At 41.5% G+C, this 11,311-nt stretch overlaps 1 protein-coding gene across 7 annotated transcripts in view; it reads left to right on the top strand.

Annotated features, from left to right (window-relative positions):
- Positions 1-11,311, top strand: part of ARHGEF7 (Rho guanine nucleotide exchange factor 7) — an 80,397-nt gene that overhangs the window by 11,048 nt on the left and 58,038 nt on the right. For all 7 annotated transcript variants that reach the window (XM_006770685.2, XM_006770682.2, XM_006770687.2 and 4 more), the window contains exons 4-5: positions 4,015-4,216; positions 10,618-10,706. In XM_006770685.2, coding sequence (XP_006770748.1) covers positions 4,015-4,216; positions 10,618-10,706 — 291 coding nt within the window. The remainder of the gene's footprint in view (positions 1-4,014; positions 4,217-10,617; positions 10,707-11,311) is intronic.

Below are 11,311 nucleotides of genomic sequence, written 5' to 3'. Positions count from 1 at the left end.
CAAATTCATGCATGGGTGGGGTCGGGCTGGCCCACCCAGTGCTGATCAGGGGCAGGGCTGGCTGGGGGGAGGGGCTGTGGGCGGTTGCCTGGTCGACCCTGCCCCAGCCCCCTGGTCAAATTCCCAATGGAACTTCTCTCCCCAGTGTTGAGTGAGTTGTTACAGTGTGACGGTGTGAGGGCAGGGTGCCCATTTGCATATTAGCTCTTTATTATATAGGATAATAGTTAAAATTTATATAGATAAATAAGAATTAAATATTTTAGGAATTCTTTCAGCTCCTCTTGAAGATTTGCCTTAACACTGTGTTTGTGCTTTATCTTTTGTATCTTTTTGTTTAGTGATACATGTACTTCATTTAAAGAGGCAGGCAATTAATTCTCCAAGATTTGGTATTAGGAAAAAAATCAGTAGAGACAACTTTCCATTTTTCCCTTTGATTCTTTATGTATTTGCCTGTGTGTCTTTAAATGAAATATCTACATAAGCTTGATTTTTTTTTTAAATTGGAAGGAAGAGTTATCAATGTGGATTTCCCACAGTGTAAGAGGGGATTAGGGCTCTTCCACTGCCTCTGAGCTCCTTACCTGCATCAATGGTTGCCAGCTCTTCTTCCTCATGAGTCGGCTTCTGTTGGGTCAGTGTTTAATATAACATTATGAGACTCAGACTCATAATGGAGCCATGATCTGTGCTGTGACTCTTCTTCCTTGCATGACAACACTTTGTTTTCTGGACTGAATAATTGTTGCCTATTTATTTAGTTCTCTTGAGTACCTTTTGCAGGTTGCAATCCTAGTCTTTTGCCTTTTTCTAATAATCTCTTCTTGTACATTAAGACGTTAGGATTTTTCACTTTCCTCTTCCTAAGGAACTTGAAATCTTCTGGCCCACCAAGTTTCTTGGTTATCAGCCAGGCTGTTGCCAGCTGCCCTGTCTGAGGTTTTTTACATCATCGTTCTGCAGACTCCTTGTGACCTGAGTCATCTTTACCACTTTCTCCCCACCATCATTTTTTCTTGGATAATTCCCCCGTTTTGAAGGAGCACATCTTTCACTACCTTCTTGAGAAAGGGTGTATGGGAAGTTAAGTTTTTGAGATCTTGCATATCTACAGATGTCTTTTTTTATCCTGTACTAAGATTTTTTTTCTGTCTTTAGTTTTCTAAAAGTTTAATTATGATATGACTTGGTCTGGATTTCTTTAGGCTGATCCTGTTGTGTTGGTTCACTCAGCTTCTTGAATCTATATATGATTCTTCTGCCAAATTTGGGACACTTTCAACCATACTTCTTACACCACTTCTCAGCGCTGTTCTCTTTTCCCTCTAAGACTCTGATGGTACCAGTCTCAGATCTTTGTTATTTTCCACAAGTTCCTGGAGCTCTCCTCTTTTTTCTTTTTTCACTGTCAGTTTGAGTAAATTTTATAAGTTCTGTTTCTTTTCTGAGGTTTTCTATTTTATTCTGTATTAGAGGCCCGGTACATGAAATTTGTGCATGGGGGTGCGTGTCCCTCAGCCCAGCCTGTACCCTTTCCAATCTGGGACCGCTTGGGGGATGTTTAACTGCTGGCAGTTGGACATCCAGCTCACAATCCAGGACTGCTGGCTCCTAACTGCTTGCCTGCCTGCCTGCCTGATTGCCCCTAAACTCTTCTGCCTGCCAGCCCGATTGCCCCTAACCGCTCCCCTGCTGGCCTGATGGCCCCTAACTGCTCCCCTGCTGGTCTGATTGATGCCTAACTGCTCCCCTGCTGGCCTGATTGACACCTAACTGCTCCCCTGCCGGCCTATTCACCCCCAACTGCCCTCCCCTGCTGGCCTGATCGCCCCAACTGCCCTCGCTTGTTGGCCTGATCACCCACAACTGCCGTCCCCTGCTGATCATCTTCTGGCGACGTTGCGCATGATGCCAGGTAGGCTTTTGTTATATTGGATTGAGAGAATTTGTAATTGCTTTTTGAGGACTTTTGATGATGAAAACTTTTTCTGATGATCCCAGCATCTGCTTCATCTTGTTGTTGCTATCAATGTCTTTTCTCATTTAAGCTGTGATTTTACATGTTCTTGGAATGAGTTGTTTTTTATTGTATCCTGGAGACTTCGGAGAGTGTATTAAGTAGGAGATGCTGGATCCTACTTAAATCTTGTATCTTAGCAGCCTTCGGCCCTGATTGGGTTTAGTGAGTGGTCCTGGCCTAGGTTGGTAGGCTATAGGTTCCAGTGACAGCTTAGTTTGCCTTAGTCCTCTCCTGAGGCTGGATGGAATGTGAGGAGATTCTAGGTCTGGGTGGTCCCCTGGGGCTAGGTGGAGTGCAGGGGAGCAGGGGAGGATGCCTTGTTAGATATTTATAATGCATAATAGTTAATATGTAATATAATATATAAATATTTATAATATTATATTTATAGTATATAATAGCTAAATAGATAAATAAGAATCAAATATTTTAGGATATTTAATGATGTGGTAGCCTGCTACCACCTGGTTTGGGTGGAGGCTGGGAATCCCTATCTGATTTTTGCTAATATCACCTACGAAGGTGGAGTACTGATGCTCTCTGTGGGGTGTGGGATGTTCTACTCAGTCTCCGTGGACCCCCAGGTGCAGGCTGAATACCTGTACCCACTGTCAGTGCCTGCCTGCTGCTCCTTTGCTGCTCCTTGGGCCAGGAGGGCATGATTTTATTTGTCCTTATTTGCTCTTATGGTGTGTCTGGGTTGTAAGCTCCTCTGACACCCACTCTAGGATATAGATGGCGATAAAAAGAAACTCTAGTCAGTCTCCCTTTGTCTTCCCACACTTGAGAGATCTGTAAATATGCTTAATTTCTGAGAAAAATGCAAACTAAAATGAGGTACCATATCTTCCCATCAGTTGGCAAGAATAAAAATACTTGACAATGTTCAGTATTGGTTAGATACTGTTGGTTGGAATGTAGCTTGTGTAAGTTTGTAAAATGTTTTTGGGTGGTGATTTATAAATAGGTACTAAAATTGGAAATGTCATACATGTTCTGAGACCTGAGTTTAACATAATAGATTTATTTACAGATGTTCAAAGATAGAAGTGCCTATAATTTTAATCCAGCCTTGTTTTGCAATAGAAAAATACTAGAAATAGCCTTAAATCCAGTAATAGAGAATTGATTAAGTAATTAATAGCATAGTCATAAAGCTAGTTAAGATTAAAGTAACTATAAGTACTGAAAAAATGACTACAGTGTATTAACTTTTTGTAAATTGTAGAGAAGTATGTATAATATCTATCTATCTATACATATAATAGAGAAATATGCTAATTAACCGAGACGCCATAATGGGTCGACCAGATAGGAGGAGGTTGTGCATGCAGCATTGGGGGCAGGCCGGCAGGGGCCTCCGAGTGCCTGCGCTGGGGGAAGGCTTGATTAGCAGCGGCTCTGGCTGCTTCAAGGGCCGGAGAGGGAGTGGGCAGCGCCGTGCGATTTTGAATCGTGCACTGGCCTCCTAGTAAGACCATAAACATGTATGTGAAAATGTGTATATGTAGACATAACAGTGACAGGAATAAGACCTTTCAGGCCATTAAGAGAATTTCCTCCTGGACTGGAAGTGGGGTGGTAAGGTGGTCAAGATGCACTGTGGGAGATAGGAAACTTAAATTTCTCAAACCTTCCTCTGCTGTTTAGGGTAATCGTACTACATTTATGATAGTAAAATATATAATTATTCCATAATGACTTAGACCAGTGATGGTGAACCTTTTGAGCTCGGTGTGTCAGCATTTTGAAAAACCCTAACTTAACTCTGGTGCTGCGTCACATATAGAAATTTTTTGATATTTGCAACAATAGTAAAACAAAGATTTATATTTTTGATATTTATTTTATATATTTAAATGCCATTTAACAAAGAAAAAGCAACCAAAAAAATGAGTTCGCGTGTCACCTCTGACACACATGTCATAGGTTCACCATCACTGACTTAGACTATACTTCATGACATTTTTCTTCCCTTTTCTCTTTTTTAGGACATGACCGATAATAGCAACAATCAACTGGTAGTAAGAGCAAAGTTTAACTTCCAACAGACAAATGAAGATGAGCTTTCCTTTACGAAAGGAGATGTCATCCATGTCACTCGAGTGGAGGAAGGGGGCTGGTGGGAGGGCACACACAACGGCAGGACTGGCTGGTTCCCCAGCAACTACGTCCGAGAGATCAAGCCCAGTGGTAAGTGGAGTATTGGCAGAATGGACTGATGCTTTTCCTTTAGGTGAGAAGGAACAGAAAGAAATGAATGTGCTCAATATATATATATGTATATACACTATGTGCTTTTATTTAGTTGAACTTGTGTAAATGACCTTGGGCTGAGTATTGAAATTCTTCCCTATTTTTTGTTTTATGGGAAGTAATTTTTTACTGTACCCCCACATTGGGGGTATAATGACTTCTGACCAACAGGCAATAAATCAAGGTTCCCATGACCCCCTCCTTAGGTTTGATATTTTGCTAGAATGACTTACAGAACTCGGGGGAAATGCTAACTAGTTACATTTCCTGATGTGTTATATAATAATGGATACAGATGAAGAGTCACATAGGATGAGGTCCTGAAGGTTCCTGCACCCAGAACCTTCTGTCCTTGTGGAGTTAGGGGGTACCACCCTTCCAGAATGTAGATGTGTTCACTAACCTGCAAGCTTTCTGAATCTCATACTATTGGGGTTTCTATGGAGGCTTCATCACATAGGCATCATTGGTCATTAGCTCAAATCTCCAGCCCCTCTCCCCTTCCTTGAGATAGGGGTAGGGCTAAAAATTCCAAGCTGATTTCTAATCATGGCTGGGTCTTTTTGGTGACCAGCCCCCATCTGGGAGCTGACCCAGAGAGTCATCTCAGTAGAACAAAAGATGCTCCTAGTGCTCTTATCACTTAAGGAAATTACATGGGTTTTAGCTTTGTGCCACAAACTGGAGGCAGAGACAAATATATATATTTTCTGTTTCACAACCACATTTTGTTTATCTTTTCATCTGTTGCTGGACATTTGGGTTTTCACCTATTGGCTGTTATGAATAATGTTGCTATGAACACAGGTATCTGTGTAAGTCCTTGCTTTCAGTTCTCTTGGGTATATACCTAGGGGTGGAATTGTGGCTCATACGGTAATTCTGTGTTAAATTTTGAGGAGCAACCATGCTATTTCCACAGCAGGTGTATCATTTTACAGTCCCACCAGCAATACAAAAGGGTTCTAATTTCTCCACATTCTTGCTAGCACTTTTTTTTTTATAATAGCCATCCTAATGGGTGTGAAGTAGTATCTCATTGCTGCTATTTTTCTGTGCTTGTTGATAATAAGCAGTATTTTTCATCATTATTATAATAAAATTAACAATAGTCAAGATTTTGTGGTTGCTTATTATGTTCTGGTTATTGTATAAAGTGCTTTTTATTTGTGACCTCATTCAATCTTCACCACAACCCCAGAAGACAAGTGTTGCTGGGATATTCAGGGCATATGGCACAAATAAATAATATTCTTTTAATCTATTCAAGTGTAGATCCAGCTGAGAGTGGAGTAATGGTATCAGGTTGATCAGGATGAAATGCCATTTTGACCTAATAGACACAGCTGTTGGGAAATGTGACTTAGTCTGTAACTTGTTTGGACCTGGTCAGTCCATGGGACAGCTGGACAGCCATAGCACTGGCCCTTGAGCTTGAGAGCTGGGGCAGGCTGAGCCCTGGATCTGAGAGCAGCTCCTTGGCTAGTCTCACATTCCCGTGATTCATTTTTCTCCTGGGGACGAGAGAACAGCACTTGGGCCTTTTCCAGGAGGATGCTGGAGTCAAGGAGGGAGAGGGATGATGGGCTTTCCCTTTACAGTGAGGATGAGGTTGGTCACAGAGCTGGTAATGGGCACCATCAGGAGGGCACAATGCTGGTAATGGGCACACCATCAGGATGCACAGAGTTGGTAATAGGGACTGCATCAGGAGGCACAGAGCTGGTAATGGGCACACCCAGGAGGTCACAGAGCTGGTAGGGCATGCTATTAGGAGGTCACAGAGCTGGTAATGAGTACATCATCAGGAGTGGAGCCCACTGATTGGGTAGATGTTTGCTGAATCTGGGCTTTCTTGAATTCTGCTGTGAATGACTCATTTCAATGGGAATTCTGGTATGATAGTAAAAATACAAATGAATGAATTTGTACTTTGGAGGTATTTCTCCTCATGGAGTTTTCAAAGTTAATCTTTGCAAATTAGGAAAGATAGAGTTTGAGTGAGTCTCAAAGTTCTCTTCAGGTGACTTCTGGGAGTTGTTTTCAAATTTATTTGAATGTCATTAATATCATCTCTTGGTAATACAATTCACCCTTGAACAACATGGGGGTTAGGGGGACCAGCTTCTGCTTAGCTGAAAATCCAAGTGAGGAAGCCTTACTGATAACCTAAGCAGTCAATTAACACAGATATTATATGTATAAAGTAAGGTAGAGAAAAGAAAATGTTATTAAGTAAATATATATTTACAGTATTTATTGAAAAAAAATCCACAGGAAAGTGGATCCATGCAGTTCAAACTGTTATTTAAGGTTTAGGTAGTTGGTTTCACAGATGCAGCCCTAAGAGGAACCAGCCATTACATATTTTTAAGTGTTTGTTTATGGCAGGAGTGACTGCAGCACTTTGTTCTGCCTGAAATTCTCATCTTATCTTAACCTTGGGTTTGTGTGTGTGTGGTGGGAGGAGGGAGGCAGGAGGTGGGGGGTGGGGAGAGAGAGAGAGAGAGAGAGAGAGAGACCCTCAAACAGGTGTATGTAACTGCATTTGTGGGTCAAGAGCTCTTGGTGGCTGTCACCTGGACTCCCTAGTTTGCATATGCAAGTAACTTTAGAAATATTTATGTTCTGTTTATTTTTTAAGGTATAAAAAGTAATGTGGTTCATACTGGCAACCTGTTATGCTAATAATTCTTTATGTCAGCGGTTGCCAACTGGTGGTCTGTGAGGTCCGAAAGGCTGGCGACCGCTCTGTTATGTGACAGTTGAACCAAAGGGATAATATCTTTTGGGAATAACTTCTCCTCCCTAGTGTTTTCAAATTACGTGAGTATATTAAAAATAAAGTTACCCCCATCTGATTTTAAATGTTGGCTTCTGAGAGAGAAATAAGTAAAAGCAAATATTTTACCATACCACTTTATAACTGTTAAGAATAAAGTGCTTGGATCATTTAACATGTCAGTATTGCATCTTTTCAGTAATTTATGTGGCTTTTTGATTTTTGGAATGGAATTTTTTTTTAAGTGTGTATAATGTAAGCATTGTAACTTACAGTGTATTTAATGCTTCATTTTCTGTAAGCAAAGTGTGCCAGGTCTTAAATATAGATTCCTCTAACTGGAGATCTTTTTTTTTTTTTTAAATATATTTTATTGATTTTTTACAGAGAGGAAGGGAGAGGGATAGAGAGTTAGAAACATCGATGAGAGAGAAACATCGATCAGCTGCCTCTTGCAGACTCCCCACTGGGAACGCACCCACAACCACGGTACATGCCCTTGACTGGAATCGAACCTGGGACCCTTGAGTCCGCAGGCCGATGCCCTATCCACTGAGCCAAACCAGTCAGGGCTCTAACTGGAGATCTTGTTAGGATCATTTTCTTATGAAACAAAAACACTGACTTGCTTTAAGTTGTGAATTTTTCTTTTGATTTGATTTAAAAATATTTTATTGAATAAACAAAACCGAGGTTTACCTTTAAGTGAGTGATACCTTTTGGGCTGTGTATGTCCAGGTAAGTTCTGAAGCATGTCCAATTTCTCTCTTGGACCTCTTGGGGAAGTATAAGGAGCCGTGATTGTTTGCCCTCTGGTGGTGAGAGATGGCAGTGTCTGGTCAAGTTTCATGTATTTGTACCTTTAACCTATTTGTGGTTTCTTTTTGAAATTGTTCCTCTTTAAAGACAAATATCTCAAAGAGTCTGCATAAAGATGTTTCTAATGCTTGCTGCAAATGCACTGTGTATTTTTCCTGAATGTATACTTAGCGTTTATTTTCTATACACATTTTTTTAAATATATAAAACACATGGATATCTACTGCATTTTATACACACAAACAGAGAATTTTTAAATTCAAAGGAGATGGAAGGAAAGAGAAGCAACAGGGCTGGTTCTGGGCATGAGTGACATTGGTTGCTGCTGTTATTAAGTAAACATGGAGGCTCTCAGTCATTAGTGGGCAGTGGGATGAGGTGCGTGCAGTTGAAAAGAGAATCCCATTGAGGGCTAAGATGGTGGGGTGAACAAATCATATTCTCTATCCTCACAAGTACAGTTCCATGTGTGCATAAACATTCACCAACTTTTTTTCCAATACATTAATTTCTTCCATTTCTCGAAAGCTCATTATATGTACAGTAAAGGCTCTCTTGAAAAAAAAACGCCAACTTACCTTAGGTGCTGGTTAGCTTGAGATGATGAGTAATAACCTATGTTTGGCAGCGATGTGAGAGCTTAATTAAATGTGTGACTGTCATTTGCTGATCCACAGATCTTTAATAAGCAGTCACACTACCACTTCCTAAGTTTGTCATTCTTAATATTTTCTGTTTATTTTTGACATCAAAAAGTGACATAAAGTGCAAGCTGTTGGACACAGTTATTAATTTAACTGTGAAAAAACAGTGTTTGATATAAATATTTTCTGTGCAGAGAAAGAAACAAAGGTAACACGGAACCTTGTGTATTTTTTTTTTTGCATTGCTGGAAATGTGTTTTCTCTAGCCCTCACCCTTCTTTGGTGTGGAATGGGTGGTGGTTGGGTGGGATATCTTTATACTCTGGGTTGCAGAAGTATTCCTGCAGAGAGGAGTAACATTTGCTTCCTCAGGGGCTCCCAGAGGTTTTCTCGCACCAGGCAAATCCTGGTGGTCCTGCAGGAGCTTTGTGTAGATTTGCGATACACTTTGGCAGGGTCAGGCTCTGGGTTTTGATCCCTGAATAGCCAGCACACTTCCTTGCTGTTCTTCTGGACCAGCAGAGAAGAGGCTTGATTAGAAGCTTCTAGGCTTCTTTTCATCAATCATGCAGGTCACCAAGAGATCCACCCCATTTTACTCTGCTCAGGTTGCACCGGGGCTATCTTATTCCTGCATTGGTTGCACCTCAGCCCCTGGAGCTACCCTTCCTCACCCCTCCACCCCCCCCAGACTTCTTCCTGTCATTGCTGTTTTTCATCTCCTAGGGAGTCCCTACTCTCTTTTTCTTTTAGCACATCTGTGTTTAAATTCTGTTGTTTTCAGTGTTATTGTAAGGAAAGGGAAAACTCGTTTCTTTAGTTGGCCGCTGGAAAGGTAGCACTAAATTATGTTCTCAGCATTTCCCTACCCCTCAGTAATAGTGGATTGTATCACATTTTAGCTATCAGACACACCCACCCCATAGAACCAGTGATAGACAAACCCACACATAGAACTAGTGTTAGATATGACACACCTCTCTCCTCGTAGAACCAGTGACAGACACACACACACACACACACACACACACATTCTGAAAGCCATGTTATCTGAAAGCACTTCTTCAGTACCAATTGTGCTTAATTTCTCTTGAATGGATGTTGAATAAAAGCCATGCAGTTTAAAAATATTTGAATCCTTGCAGCATTCATAACGGCTTTCATTGTTGTCACTTGTGTGGAAGTTCTTAAGGCAGTGTGGTTTTTTCTGTTGTTTTTTCCCTCCATTTGGGTGGCCTTCCTTCTCTTTTGTCTATCACCTTGAGCCAGACCATATTGTTAAGAGAGACTTTTGTGTTCTGAGTGATCAGAATCCCTGAAATATAGTTTAGACCAGTGGTTCTCAACCTTCTGGCCCTTTAAATACAGTTCCTCATGTTGTGACCCAACCATAAAATTATTTTCGTTGCTACTTCATAACTGTAATGTTGCTACTGTTATGAATCGTAATGCAAATATCTGATATGCAGGATGGTCTTAGGCAACTCCTGTGAAAGGGTCGTTCGACCGCCAAAGGGGTCGCAACCCACAGGTTGAGAACCACTGGTCTAGACTGTGGGTCTTGATGCTTTAATTTTGTGAAATATTTGCCAACATTTTCTCTAATTCTGCATGGGTAATAGTTTACCTTTACTCAGCTCTCTGACGTCAGGTTGTTGAGCATGAAGAGATGCAGGCACTATGGTGCCCCCTGGAGGTGCGCAGGCCTTCTGTTCAGCGTCCCCTTTTTGGTTTATTTCTTTTTAAAAAATATATATATATTTTACTGATTTTTTACAGAGAGGAAGGGAGAGGAATAGAGAGTCAGAAACATCAATGAGAGAGAAACATCGATCAGCTGCCTCCTGCACAACCCATACTGGGGATGTGCCCTCAACCAAGGTACATGCCCTTGACCAGAATTGAACCTGAGACCCTTGAGTCTGCAGGCTGACACTCTATCCACTGAGCCAAACCCGTTAGGTTCTTTTTGGTTTATTTCAATTGAGGTTGCTGTACCGTTGCTGTACCATTCATGTTTGGCTATGTGGGGGCTGGTGCATTTGGTTGTCTCTAGTTTTGATCAATAAAACTACATTACATTTTTATTTCAGAAAAGCCTGTGTCTCCCAAATCTGGAACATTGAAGAGCCCTCCCAAAGGATTTGATACAACTGCCATTAACAAAAGCTATTATAATGTGGTGAGTAATTGCAAAACAGTTTTTAATAATACTTTGTTTTTTGAATGTCTCTAAAACTCAGTAATATATAGGTAAACTACTGAGACTATGATAAAGATCCTTATCTAATAAAAGAGAAGCATGGTAATTGGCGTACGACCACTACCCTTCCCATTGGCTAATCAGCGAGATATGCAAATTAACTTCCAGCCAAGATGGCGGCCGGCAGCCAGGCAGCTTGAAACTAACATGAGGCTTGCTTGCCTCAGTGTTGGAGGAACGTTGGAGGAAACCAACGTTCTCCGCCTGCGGCTGCAGGCCTCTGAGTGGGCAGTTTAAGAAATTCTGTAACAAATACCGTCGGACTTCAGCCAGAAGATTCACAACACTGTAAGCAAAGGCCAGAAACCTACTTTTAGCCACGGAGGCCTAAGAGCTGGAGCCAAGCCTCAAAGCTAAAGCTGGCCCAGAATAAAAAGAAAAAGAAAAAAAAGAAGCAGTCGGGAGCTTCAGTCACCCCCAGCCTGAAAACAGCACTCAGCCCCTTACCCAGACTGGCCAGGCACCCCAGCAGGGACCCCCACCCTGATCCAGGACACCCTTCAGGGCAAACCAGCCGGCCCCAC

The sequence above is a fragment of the Myotis davidii genome, unplaced genomic scaffold (assembly GCF_000327345.1).
Source record: "Myotis davidii unplaced genomic scaffold, ASM32734v1 scaffold242, whole genome shotgun sequence".
Classification (NCBI taxonomy): Eukaryota; Metazoa; Chordata; class Mammalia; order Chiroptera; family Vespertilionidae; genus Myotis; species Myotis davidii.
The sequence above is the reverse complement of the archived record's forward strand: the minus strand, read 5'-3'. Positions and strand labels throughout refer to the sequence as shown.